Source organism: Protopterus annectens, chromosome 7.part0 (genome assembly GCF_019279795.1).
Source record: "Protopterus annectens isolate FY-2018-M chromosome 7.part0, PAN1.0, whole genome shotgun sequence".
In the NCBI taxonomy this organism is placed as follows: Eukaryota; Metazoa; Chordata; order Ceratodontiformes; family Protopteridae; genus Protopterus; species Protopterus annectens.
Window position 1 is genome coordinate 1794508401 of NC_056739.1, and position 14387 is coordinate 1794522787.

At 39.8% G+C, this 14387-nt stretch overlaps 1 protein-coding gene across 1 annotated transcript in view; it reads left to right on the plus strand.

Moving 5' to 3' along the window:
* LOC122806192 (B- and T-lymphocyte attenuator-like) overlaps nt 1-13711 on the plus strand; it is a 137588-nt gene extending 123877 nt beyond the window's left edge. Inside the window, exon 5 of the mRNA XM_044076424.1 lies at nt 12470-13711. Within this exon, the coding sequence (XP_043932359.1) occupies nt 12470-12688 (219 nt within the window). The 3' untranslated portion in view covers nt 12689-13711. The remainder of the gene's footprint in view (nt 1-12469) is intronic.
* The last annotated feature ends 676 nt before the right edge of the window (nt 13712-14387 follow it).

Sequence of the window (14387 nt, forward strand, 5' to 3'; positions counted from 1 at the left end):
AGAAATCTCAGTATTATAGACCTGGAGTTAGATGAACTCAGAGATGAAGCTGGATTTGCCAGGGACTGATGAGACCTCTCACTTCCAAAAGAGAGGGATTCAGGCATGTTTAATGCTGATGGAAACCAATTATTGAGGAATTGAATCATGTTAGCACCATCTTCTTTTTCAGGAATTCCATATATTCTTATGTTATTCCTCTTTGATCTACTTTCAAGGTCTTCAGTTTCTCAATCAGCCTGTTTTGTTTCAGAAGAAATTCATTGTGATGTTCATTTTCTGTCACTCTAGTATCTAGGTCAGTCACTGTTTCCTCTAAGGCAAGAATCTGTTCAGATTGTTTTTTTACTATTCCATATTTGTTAGTTCCAGTTTTTTTCTTTCTTCTTGTTTGATATATCCATTTTTTTTTGAATTTGTCATTTTTTAGTGACAAGTTCTTGGATGTTTGTTATTGTAAGATGTAGTTCTTTCTTCACTGCACTCTCCTGGTGTGGGTTCTTCACGTTGCTCATGTTTTTAGTGACAGTTCTTGGATGTTTGTTATTGTAAGATGTAGTTCTTTCTTCACTGCACTCTCCTGGTGTGGGTTCTTCACGTTGCTCATGTTTTTAGTGACAGTTCCTGGATGTTTGTTATTGTAAGATGTAGTTCTTTCTTCACTGCACTCTCCTGGTGTGGGTTCTTCACGTTGCTCATGTTTTTAGTGACAGTTCTTGGATGTTTGTTATTGTAAGATGTAGTTCTTTCTTCACTGCACTCTCCTGGTGTGGGTTCTTCACGTTGCTCATGTTTTAGTGACAGTTCTTGGATGTTTGTTATTGTAAGATGTAGTTCTTTCTTCACTGCACTCTCCTGGTGTGGGTTCTTCACGTTGCTCATGTTTTTAGTGACAGTTCTTGGATGTTTGTTATTGTAAGATGTAGTTCTTTCTTCACTGCACTCTCCTGGTGTGGGTTCTTCACGTTGCTCATGTTTTTAGTGACAGTTCTTGGATGTTTGTTATTGTAAGATGTAGTTCTTTCTTCACTGCACTCTCCTGGTGTGGGTTCTTCACGTTGCTCATGTTTTTAGTGACAGTTCTTGGATGTTTGTTATTGTAAGATGTAGTTCTTTCTTCACTGCACTCTCCTGGTGTGGGTTCTTCACGTTGCTCATGTTTTTAGTGACAGTTCTTGGATGTTTGTTATTGTAAGATGTAGTTCTTTCTTCACTGCACTCTCCTGGTGTGGGTTCTTCACGTTGCTCATGTTTTAGTGACAGTTCTTGGATGTTTGTTATTGTAAGATGTAGTTCTTTCTTCACTGCACTCTCCTGGTGTGGGTTCTTCACGTTGCTCATGTTTTTAGTGACAGTTCTTGGATGTTTGTTATTGTAAGATGTAGTTCTTTCTTCACTGCACTCTCCTGGTGTGGGTTCTTCACGTTGCTCATGTTTTTAGTGACAGTTCTTGGATGTTTGTTATTGTAAGATGTAGTTCTTTCTTCACTGCACTCTCCTGGTGTGGGTTCTTCACGTTGCTCATGTTTTAGTGACAGTTCTTGGATGTTTGTTATTGTAAGATGTAGTTCTTTCTTCACTGCACTCTCCTGGTGTGGGTTCTTCACGTTGCTCATGTTTTAGTGACAGTTCCTGGATGTTTGTTATTGTAAGATGTAGTTCTTTCTTCACTGCACTCTCCTGGTGTGGGTTCTTCACGTTGCTCATGTTTTTAGTGACAGTTCTTGGATGTTTGTTATTGTAAGATGTAGTTCTTTCTTCACTGCACTCTCCTGGTGTGGGTTCTTCACGTTGCTCATGTTTTTAGTGACAGTTCTTGGATGTTTGTTATTGTAAGATGTAGTTCTTTCTTCACTGCACTCTCCTGGTGTGGGTTCTTCACGTTGCTCATGTTTTAGTGACAGTTCTTGGATGTTTGTTATTGTAAGATGTAGTTCTTTCTTCACTGCACTCTCCTGGTGTGGGTTCTTCACGTTGCTCATGTTTTTAGTGACAGTTCTTGGATGTTTGTTATTGTAAGATGTAGTTCTTTCTTCACTGCACTCTCCTGGTGTGGGTTCTTCACGTTGCTCATGTTTTTAGTGACAGTTCTTGGATGTTTGTTATTGTAAGATGTAGTTCTTTCTTCACTGCACTCTCCTGGTGTGGGTTCTTCACGTTGCTCATGTTTTTAGTGACAGTTCTTGGATGTTTGTTATTGTAAGATGTAGTTCTTTCTTCACTGCACTCTCCTGGTGTGGGTTCTTCACGTTGCTCATGTTTTAGTGACAGTTCTTGGATGTTTGTTATTGTAAGATGTAGTTCTTTCTTCACTGCACTCTCCTGGTGTGGGTTCTTCACGTTGCTCATGTTTTTAGTGACAGTTCTTGGATGTTTGTTATTGTAAGATGTAGTTCTTTCTTCACTGCACTCTCCTGGTGTGGGTTCTTCACGTTGCTCATGTTTTAGTGACAGTTCTTGGATGTTTGTTATTGTAAGATGTAGTTCTTTCTTCACTGCACTCTCCTGGTGTGGGTTCTTCACGTTGCTCATGTTTTTAGTGACAGTTCTTGGATGTTTGTTATTGTAAGATGTAGTTCTTTCTTCACTGCACTCTCCTGGTGTGGGTTCTTCACGTTGCTCATGTTTTTAGTGACAGTTCTTGGATGTTTGTTATTGTAAGATGTAGTTCTTTCTTCACTGCACTCTCCTGGTGTGGGTTCTTCACGTTGCTCATGTTTTTAGTGACAGTTCTTGGATGTTTGTTATTGTAAGATGTAGTTCTTTCTTCACTGCACTCTCCTGGTGTGGGTTCTTCACGTTGCTCATGTTTTTAGTGACAGTTCTTGGATGTTTGTTATTGTAAGATGTAGTTCTTTCTTCACTGCACTCTCCTGGTGTGGGTTCTTCACGTTGCTCATGTTTTTAGTGACAGTTCTTGGATGTTTGTTATTGTAAGATGTAGTTCTTTCTTCACTGCACTCTCCTGGTGTGGGTTCTTCACGTTGCTCATGTTTTTAGTGACAGTTCTTGGATGTTTGTTATTGTAAGATGTAGTTCTTTCTTCACTGCACTCTCCTGGTGTGGGTTCTTCACGTTGCTCATGTTTTTAGTGACAGTTCTTGGATGTTTGTTATTATAAGATGTAGTTCTTTCTTCACTGCACTCTCCTGGTGTGGGTTCTTCACGTTGCTCATGTTTTAGTGACAGTTCTTGGATGTTTGTTATTATAAGATGTAGTTCTTTCTTCACTGCACTCTCCTGGTGTGGGTTCTTCACGTTGCTCATGTTTTTAGTGACAGTTCTTGGATGTTTGTTATTGTAAGATGTAGTTCTTTCTTCACTGCACTCTCCTGGTGTGGGTTCTTCACGTTGCTCATGTTTTTAGTGACAGTTCTTGGATGTTTGTTATTATAAGATGTAGTTCTTTCTTCACTGCACTCTCCTGGTGTGGGTTCTTCACGTTGCTCATGTTTTTAGTGACAGTTCTTGGATGTTTGTTATTGTAAGATGTAGTTCTTTCTTCACTGCACTCTCCTGGTGTGGGTTCTTCACGTTGCTCATGTTTTAGTGACAGTTCTTGGATGTTTGTTATTGTAAGATGTAGTTCTTTCTTCACTGCACTCTCCTGGTGTGGGTTCTTCACGTTGCTCATGTTTTAGTGACAGTTCTTGGATGTTTGTTATTGTAAGATGTAGTTCTTTCTTCACTGCACTCTCCTGGTGTGGGTTCTTCACGTTGCTCATGTTTTTAGTGACAGTTCTTGGATGTTTGTTATTGTAAGATGTAGTTCTTTCTTCACTGCACTCTCCTGGTGTGGGTTCTTCACGTTGCTCATGTTTTTAGTGACAGTTCTTGGATGTTTGTTATTGTAAGATGTAGTTCTTTCTTCACTGCACTCTCCTGGTGTGGGTTCTTCACGTTGCTCATGTTTTTAGTGACAGTTCTTGGATGTTTGTTATTGTAAGATGTAGTTCTTTCTTCACTGCACTCTCCTGGTGTGGGTTCTTCACGTTGCTCATGTTTTAGTGACAGTTCTTGGATGTTTGTTATTGTAAGATGTAGTTCTTTCTTCACTGCACTCTCCTGGTGTGGGTTCTTCACGTTGCTCATGTTTTTAGTGACAGTTCTTGGATGTTTGTTATTGTAAGATGTAGTTCTTTCTTCACTGCACTCTCCTGGTGTGGGTTCTTCACGTTGCTCATGTTTTTAGTGACAGTTCTTGGATGTTTGTTATTGTAAGATGTAGTTCTTTCTTCACTGCACTCTCCTGGTGTGGGTTCTTCACGTTGCTCATGTTTTTAGTGACAGTTCTTGGATGTTTGTTATTGTAAGATGTAGTTCTTTCTTCACTGCACTCTCCTGGTGTGGGTTCTTCACGTTGCTCATGTTTTTAGTGACAGTTCTTGGATGTTTGTTATTGTAAGATGTAGTTCTTTCTTCACTGCACTCTCCTGGTGTGGGTTCTTCACGTTGCTCATGTTTTAGTGACAGTTCTTGGATGTTTGTTATTGTAAGATGTAGTTCTTTCTTCACTGCACTCTCCTGGTGTGGGTTCTTCACGTTGCTCATGTTTTTAGTGACAGTTCTTGGATGTTTGTTATTGTAAGATGTAGTTCTTTCTTCACTGCACTCTCCTGGTGTGGGTTCTTCACGTTGCTCATGTTTTAGTGACAGTTCTTGGATGTTTGTTATTGTAAGATGTAGTTCTTTCTTCACTGCACTCTCCTGGTGTGGGTTCTTCACGTTGCTCATGTTTTTAGTGACAGTTCTTGGATGTTTGTTATTGTAAGATGTAGTTCTTTCTTCACTGCACTCTCCTGGTGTGGGTTCTTCACGTTGCTCATGTTTTTAGTGACAGTTCTTGGATGTTTGTTATTGTAAGATGTAGTTCTTTCTTCACTGCACTCTCCTGGTGTGGGTTCTTCACGTTGCTCATGTTTTTAGTGACAGTTCTTGGATGTTTGTTATTGTAAGATGTAGTTCTTTCTTCACTGCACTCTCCTGGTGTGGGTTCTTCACGTTGCTCATGTTTTTAGTGACAGTTCTTGGATGTTTGTTATTGTAAGATGTAGTTCTTTCTTCACTGCACTCTCCTGGTGTGGGTTCTTCACGTTGCTCATGTTTTTAGTGACAGTTCTTGGATGTTTGTTATTGTAAGATGTAGTTCTTTCTTCACTGCACTCTCCTGGTGTGGGTTCTTCACGTTGCTCATGTTTTAGTGACAGTTCTTGGATGTTTGTTATTGTAAGATGTAGTTCTTTCTTCACTGCACTCTCCTGGTGTGGGTTCTTCACGTTGCTCATGTTTTTAGTGACAGTTCTTGGATGTTTGTTATTGTAAGATGTAGTTCTTTCTTCACTGCACTCTCCTGGTGTGGGTTCTTCACGTTGCTCATGTTTTAGTGACAGTTCTTGGATGTTTGTTATTGTAAGATGTAGTTCTTTCTTCACTGCACTCTCCTGGTGTGGGTTCTTCACGTTGCTCATGTTTTAGTGACAGTTCTTGGATGTTTGTTATTATAAGATGTAGTTCTTTCTTCACTGCACTCTCCTGGTGTGGGTTCTTCACGTTGCTCATGTTTTTAGTGACAGTTCTTGGATGTTTGTTATTGTAAGATGTAGTTCTTTCTTCACTGCACTCTCCTGGTGTGGGTTCTTCACGTTGCTCATGTTTTTAGTGACAGTTCTTGGATGTTTGTTATTGTAAGATGTAGTTCTTTCTTCACTGCACTCTCCTGGTGTGGGTTCTTCACGTTGCTCATGTTTTTAGTGACAGTTCTTGGATGTTTGTTATTGTAAGATGTAGTTCTTTCTTCACTGCACTCTCCTGGTGTGGGTTCTTCACGTTGCTCATGTTTTAGTGACAGTTCTTGGATGTTTGTTATTGTAAGATGTAGTTCTTTCTTCACTGCACTCTCCTGGTGTGGGTTCTTCACGTTGCTCATGTTTTAGTGACAGTTCTTGGATGTTTGTTATTGTAAGATGTAGTTCTTTCTTCACTGCACTCTCCTGGTGTGGGTTCTTCACGTTGCTCATGTTTTTAGTGACAGTTCTTGGATGTTTGTTATTGTAAGATGTAGTTCTTTCTTCACTGCACTCTCCTGGTGTGGGTTCTTCACGTTGCTCATGTTTTTAGTGACAGTTCTTGGATGTTTGTTATTGTAAGATGTAGTTCTTTCTTCACTGCACTCTCCTGGTGTGGGTTCTTCACGTTGCTCATGTTTTTAGTGACAGTTCTTGGATGTTTGTTATTGTAAGATGTAGTTCTTTCTTCACTGCACTCTCCTGGTGTGGGTTCTTCACGTTGCTCATGTTTTTAGTGACAGTTCTTGGATGTTTGTTATTGTAAGATGTAGTTCTTTCTTCACTGCACTCTCCTGGTGTGGGTTCTTCACGTTGCTCATGTTTTAGTGACAGTTCTTGGATGTTTGTTATTGTAAGATGTAGTTCTTTCTTCACTGCACTCTCCTGGTGTGGGTTCTTCACGTTGCTCATGTTTTTAGTGACAGTTCTTGGATGTTTGTTATTGTAAGATGTAGTTCTTTCTTCACTGCACTCTCCTGGTGTGGGTTCTTCACGTTGCTCATGTTTTAGTGACAGTTCTTGGATGTTTGTTATTGTAAGATGTAGTTCTTTCTTCACTGCACTCTCCTGGTGTGGGTTCTTCACGTTGCTCATGTTTTTAGTGACAGTTCTTGGATGTTTGTTATTATAAGATGTAGTTCTTTCTTCACTGCACTCTCCTGGTGTGGGTTCTTCACGTTGCTCATGTTTTTAGTGACAGTTCTTGGATGTTTGTTATTATAAGATGTAGTTCTTTCTTCACTGCACTCTCCTGGTGTGGGTTCTTCACGTTGCTCATGTTTTTAGTGACAGTTCTTGGATGTTTGTTATTATAAGATGTAGTTCTTTCTTCACTGCACTCTCCTGGTGTGGGTTCTTCACGTTGCTCATGTTTTAGTGACAGTTCTTGGATGTTTGTTATTATAAGATGTAGTTCTTTCTTCACTGCACTCTCCTGGTGTGGGTTCTTCACGTTGCTCATGTTTTTAGTGACAGTTCTTGGATGTTTGTTATTGTAAGATGTAGTTCTTTCTTCACTGCACTCTCCTGGTGTGGGTTCTTCACGTTGCTCATGTTTTTAGTGACAGTTCTTGGATGTTTGTTATTGTAAGATGTAGTTCTTTCTTCACTGCACTCTCCTGGTGTGGGTTCTTCACGTTGCTCATGTTTTTAGTGACAGTTCTTGGATGTTTGTTATTGTAAGATGTAGTTCTTTCTTCACTGCACTCTCCTGGTGTGGGTTCTTCACGTTGCTCATGTTTTTAGTGACAGTTCTTGGATGTTTGTTATTGTAAGATGTAGTTCTTTCTTCACTGCACTCTCCTGGTGTGGGTTCTTCACGTTGCTCATGTTTTTAGTGACAGTTCTTGGATGTTTGTTATTGTAAGATGTAGTTCTTTCTTCACTGCACTCTCCTGGTGTGGGTTCTTCACGTTGCTCATGTTTTTAGTGACAGTTCTTGGATGTTTGTTATTGTAAGATGTAGTTCTTTCTTCACTGCACTCTCCTGGTGTGGGTTCTTCACGTTGCTCATGTTTTAGTGACAGTTCTTGGATGTTTGTTATTGTAAGATGTAGTTCTTTCTTCACTGCACTCTCCTGGTGTGGGTTCTTCACGTTGCTCATGTTTTAGTGACAGTTCTTGGATGTTTGTTATTGTAAGATGTAGTTCTTTCTTCACTGCACTCTCCTGGTGTGGGTTCTTCACGTTGCTCATGTTTTTAGTGACAGTTCTTGGATGTTTGTTATTGTAAGATGTAGTTCTTTCTTCACTGCACTCTCCTGGTGTGGGTTCTTCACGTTGCTCATGTTTTTAGTGACAGTTCTTGGATGTTTGTTATTGTAAGATGTAGTTCTTTCTTCACTGCACTCTCCTGGTGTGGGTTCTTCACGTTGCTCATGTTTTAGTGACAGTTCTTGGATGTTTGTTATTGTAAGATGTAGTTCTTTCTTCACTGCACTCTCCTGGTGTGGGTTCTTCATGTTGCTCATGTTTTTAGTGACAGTTCTTGGATGTTTGTTATTGTAAGATGTAGTTCTTTCTTCACTGCACTCTCCTGGTGTGGGTTCTTCACGTTGCTCATGTTTTTAGTGACAGTTCTTGGATGTTTGTTATTATAAGATGTAGTTCTTTCTTCACTGCACTCTCCTGGTGTGGGTTCTTCACGTTGCTCATGTTTTTAGTGACAGTTCTTGGATGTTTGTTATTGTAAGATGTAGTTCTTTCTTCACTGCACTCTCCTGGTGTGGGTTCTTCACGTTGCTCATGTTTTTAGTGACAGTTCTTGGATGTTTGTTATTATAAGATGTAGTTCTTTCTTCACTGCACTCTCCTGGTGTGGGTTCTTCACGTTGCTCATGTTTTAGTGACAGTTCTTGGATGTTTGTTATTATAAGATGTAGTTCTTTCTTCACTGCACTCTCCTGGTGTGGGTTCTTCACGTTGCTCATGTTTTTAGTGACAGTTCTTGGATGTTTGTTATTATAAGATGTAGTTCTTTCTTCACTGCACTCTCCTGGTGTGGGTTCTTCACGTTGCTCATGTTTTAGTGACAGTTCTTGGATGTTTGTTATTGTAAGATGTAGTTCTTTCTTCACTGCACTCTCCTGGTGTGGGTTCTTCACGTTGCTCATGTTTTTAGTGACAGTTCTTGGATGTTTGTTATTGTAAGATGTAGTTCTTTCTTCACTGCACTCTCCTGGTGTGGGTTCTTCACGTTGCTCATGCTTTAGTGACAGTTCTTGGATGTTTGTTATTGTAAGATGTAGTTCTTTCTTCACTGCACTCTCCTGGTGTGGGTTCTTCACGTTGCTCATGTTTTTAGTGGCAGTTCTTGGATGTTTGTTATTATAAGATGTAGTTCTTTCTTCACTGCACTCTCCTGGTGTGGGTTCTTCGAGTTGCTCATCTTGAGATCTCCAGTAGAAAACTTCTTGACAGGAATAATTAAAAAATTCTCTTGACTATGTATTAATTTTTAGAAAATATTAGAGTCTATGTTAATCTAACTTTTAGTATAATTTTAGTTAGATTTTTCTAAAAAGTAAAGTATATTTCCTGTCAGGATATTAAAATCTAAGCTGAGCTATGGATTTCTGCAGCTATCAGACTGGCATCTTGGTCACGCCCCCTTCCTTTATCACTTCTTCAGTAGCAATGTTATGTTGATCTATACCCCTCTTCCTTTTTCATTCATAAGGCTGCAGTACAAAGATAAAACAGGCCCCATGCTTCTCTCTGTTATTTATCAAGGATCTGACAACTGCAATCATTTAGAAACTTCCTCAAACTCTCTCCAGTGTTAATACATCCCTGAAAGCAATAATTATTTAGATCCACTACCTCACCATGACAGCATACCTCTGGTTAGTTTTAGTGCTATAAATTAAAGTTTCCTTAATACACAAGTATTTGTTTCTCTTTAGTCTGTTTCTGGAGAGAAATATGACACATGACCATGGTGTAAGACCTGTACTTCAGAAATGGACTGTTTGCATAGCAGTGAGCATTGGCGGGGGTGATAACTGTCACACAACCCTTCTATGATATGACAGTACGTGCCAACTCAACACCCTTCTCTCGCTCACATACATAAATACCCATAAGCCCCATGATTCTGCTTACTAATGCTCATAGGTTCATAAGTGATTACTAGGCAAATGGCACACAGCCTTTACAAACCTAGCCAATAATACCCAGGCTATGACAATATTATATCTTAATTCTACAGATATGGAATGGGGTAGTATTAGGATAGTGGGCTTTTTGTGTGTTGGAGCCCTGAGTCATTTTACAGACTGCCTCTGTCCATAAGGGATACTGGCAGTACCCTGGGCGTGAACTTAAGGTTCCCCATCCATTTATTCAAATTTGTTTTGAAGAAAGTGAAGGATTGTCTTTGTTTTATGAAGATGGGAAGTTTATTCCATAGACAAGATAGCCTTTGGGAAATTAATCTTTCTCTCCAGCAAGTTCTGTTAGAATCACAAAAAAAGGTCCAGGTCCATGGAACGTGTTACCCTCAAATAATTTTTCTTGCAAATATGTAATATTTTCATCAGGCTGGATCACAGAATGCCTTGTAGGTCAGGCATAAGTCCCCCCTCAATAAATGATATGAGACGGAGTAAAGGGATAGGTCTACATAATATAGGTGTCTTATGCTTTGCATAATTTTAGTGAGAAATATCTCAGGTCACTCCAATTGGTGTAAATGTCTGGATAGGTACACACAGACGAGAACATTGTACTCAATTATGGGTCTGATGAGGGCACAGTACAATGGCACTGTGACTTCCTTTAATCTTGATTCGAAGTGCTTACTTGTAAGTTGAGCCACACAGAAGGATATCCTCACTACCTAGTGGTCAAAGTTTAAGTTACTATCCATCTTTGCTCTGTCCCTCATTACTGGGTCTACTTTTAGGTCTGTGCTATTAATATTATAATTTTCAGGGATATCTGATTTATCAAAGGGTATGATTAGGCATTTTTTAGCATTTAGTCTCAGACCATTGTTTTGACACCAGTTATTTGCTATTTTTGTGCTTGTTTTGTAGGATGTTAACATTGTTTTGGGGATTCAGTGATTGCTCCCAGCTTACAGTCAACTCCGAACTTGGTGAGCCCCCCAACATTGGCCTTTACTTCAGAGAAGTATATACCAAACAGGAGGGGTCCCAACACTGAGCCTTTTGGGACACCACTAGTAACAGGTTTCTTCTCAGAAGGGGATTCACCTATCTGGACAACATGTGTCCTGTCAGTCAGACAGTTGGCTATCCATCTGATGATGTAGGTGTTTATAACTCAGTAGGTTTATCTATGATCCCTGAATGGAGGATTGTGTTGAAAGCTTTGGCCAGGTCTAGATAAGCGCCGTGTGCCATTTTACCCTTATCCATGGCCCTGTTGACTTTTTCGAAGTCCAACTTATTGAGCAGGCAAGGTCTCCCTTTGACAAAGCCAAATTGGGTCTGGTCCAGTATTTGGAGAGTTCCTATGTTGTTACTCATCAGGTCCATAATAATTCTCTATTCATGGCCTTGCAGATAAGACTGCTCAAGCTTATGGGTCTGTAGTTCCCCAGCTCAGTTGATAGGCCCCCGTTGTGCAGAGGGATGACTTTTGCAGCCCTCCGTTCCTCTAGGACGAAGAATGTCTGCAGGCTGTGGTTAAAGAGGTTTTCCAGTGTCTCTGACAGACTCTGTTTTAAGCTATTTAATAAGCATCCTGGAATGTTGTTGGGTCCTATGCTACAAGTCAAGGGATAAATCCAAAAAATGCATATAGATATTCTTTACATGCATATGACCCTTGCTTTATATAAGCTACTCACACATTAGTCGTGTATACCATTAGCAAAGTGACATGGTGCATGCTTTTCTCTTAATTAGCTTTCCACTATGGCTACTGACATAGGTTCATAGGTAAGTACTATGCTAGCTGCTTTTGTTCTACACAATTTCCCTTTTTGCTTGAAATAACGTATCCCATTTGGTTACAAATTGGCCTAATCCAGCCCATTGTTAATTGTATATTACCTCTACTGAGAAAACTAGGATCATACCACAGATAATTTGAGGGGACCCATGCATGGGATAAATTATTTAGGAGCTGCATTTGTCCATTACAGGGGGCAGTCATGGAGTAAATTTTCTGTTTCCCATCTATAGATCTAAGTGGCACTTGAATATGGACAAGGATGAATTTTGTTTTATGTTGCTGGGAAATCTATTTCACAGCAGGGTATCCTCTGCAAGATATACATTGAGCTGACTTCTAGAATTGCAATAGACAGGATGATATGCCTCTGAATCCAAGTATGCTAATTGCCTAGTTATACAGCCATAGTGGAAAGTACTAAATATAACTTATTTACCACTTCCTAAACTGTCACGTTGTTACTAGCCTGATGACCTCACAGTAAGTTTTAATGTGTACTAATGCTGTATATAACAGCATTTTTCTGTTAACTTACATATACTCAGGTTTAGCAAGATCCTGTCAGAAACTGCATGCTTTATTGCAAATTGTTGATGTTTAATTTTTAACTTGATGGCAACAAATCTGAACAGATGGTGAGTTTGCATGTCTAGTTTGAGGAAACACTGTGTAAACATGCCAGTATTGATAAGCAGATTTAAGAGAAAAGTTAAAACCAAATTTCTTAGAATAGATTACTTTAAATATTATCAATGGTTCTGTGGTACTTTACTCAGAGAAAAAGAAGTTGCTTGTTTTGAATGTCAGTCATTTCCATTCTAATGTAAAAAGAATAATTATCCAGCCTGCTTGACTTGTCATTGTGTCACAGCGACAAGCAAGTGATGCTTCTTTTCTTCCCCCAGTACACATCACTGGCATTCTGCCTATTTTTCATTCCTCCCCCAGTACACATCACTGACATTCTGCCTATTTTTCAGGTGAAAGATGTGCCAGAGGTTACATATGCTAGCGTGGTTCATGAAGGAGCCATCCTTCCACAACTTCAGTACCGACATATCTATATGAATGAAAATGTCCCTGAGTACGCAACAGTTGTGTGTAGCAGCAATCCAAGAGAAGACAAGGAATGCAAAACAAATAACAGCAACCAACAGCAAGCAGCGGTCAGTGCATCTCAAGGCCACTTAACTACATGAAGGAAGGCTCAGCAAGTTAGGACACACCTGAGAACCTTGATCACGTATCTTAACATATCCATACCACTGTGCAGCGACAGAAGAATATTTTGTTGTTCTCCACTCCACACAAACATCTCCGATTCTGTTTAATAGATGGACTGATTACAGCAGTTTGGATGGGTATCCCTTTTATGTCCTTTGTTAGAATGACAAAGCAATGGCACATCAATTCCAAGAAAGATGCTACTTTGCATCAGCATCTGTTACTGAATTATAGAATAGGAATAAAATATATAAGCTGTGTAAGTGCTTTAGTCTATTTTTCACTACTATCAGAAGATTGTGGTACACAAATATATTCAGTACTGTGTGAAATTATTGTATTTTTTATAAACACATAGGGAATTTGAATATGCAACTGATTAACCTAGTAGGAAGTGAACATGTCATGGTATTGCATTGCATTGATCTGTACTCTGTACAAAAGATACTGAATGCACTGTGCCTAAACATAGATTAAATTACAGACTTGGAGTAATGCTAACAGGCAAGGCATATATTCTCTAATTACTTTCTTAATCCAGTTTGGTGTCAAAGGGAGACAGATCTTTCCCAGCACTCAGTGGGTGCAAGGAAAAACATGTTGGTTGGGATGTCAGTGCATCTCACGTTGCATGCATGCATGCATGCACATCAGTGCATCTCACGTTGCATGCATGCACATCAATGCATCTCACGTTGCATGCATGCATGCACATCAGTGCATCTCACGTTGCATGCATGCACACCTTCAGACAATGTGGAAGACGGACATTTCAAATACAAAATGTATTTGGGATATGGGAGAAGACTGCAGCACCCAGCCAAGCCTTCTGATGCAGTAAGTCTAGGTGTTGTGCCAGTGTTCTGTTCAGCAAGGGATACAAACATCTCAAATGGGAGTGATAGAAAGTCTGTCTCACGTAAGGGCTGCTGCATATTTTATTTTAATGAACTCTAATGTCTAACTAAATTTTGAATAAAGTGATACTGTAAATAAATGAATGATAGCTTTGATGCAGGCATTACTTCTTCCTGTTTTAACACAGAGCCATTTATACATACTGTACCAAAAATGTATGCATGTACTAATAATTTAAAACTTGTTTTAATGTTTCATAAAGAAATTGTTAATCTCAAGTTCAGCATCCTGGGAATCAACATTGTGGATATTCACAAAGTGTAAGATTTTAGACTTTGCATTGCACCAGTTTCCGTGAATTACTCATATTTTATTACATGTGCTTTTGATCCATGTTTGTAGCAGTATACATTTCAGGCAGGAGGCAGGTTAGGTGGTATAGAGGGATAAACACCTGACTACTGCTCAGCTGACCTGAGTTTGGCTAATAGCTTGGATGCTTGATAGGGCTGGCAGGGAAAATGTGGGTTCCATCCTGGGAGAAGGGAGAGCCCCCCCCACACACACACATACACACACACACTGCCTCCTCCTTTGGGGGGAATGACACAGAGGGTAACCTGAGGCAGCCATTAAGCTCACCAACACACCGATGGGTGGTGGCCTTTCATAGCAAGTGTGCAGAAACATGGTTTTGTAAAGGGAGGGCATTATGGGTCACCATGGTGATGCACCACAGTCATCCCCCTGCCCAGATGATGGAATTAGGCCATTTAGAATGCTTTCATTGCCGATGGGGAGCCGCGGTGGTGCAGC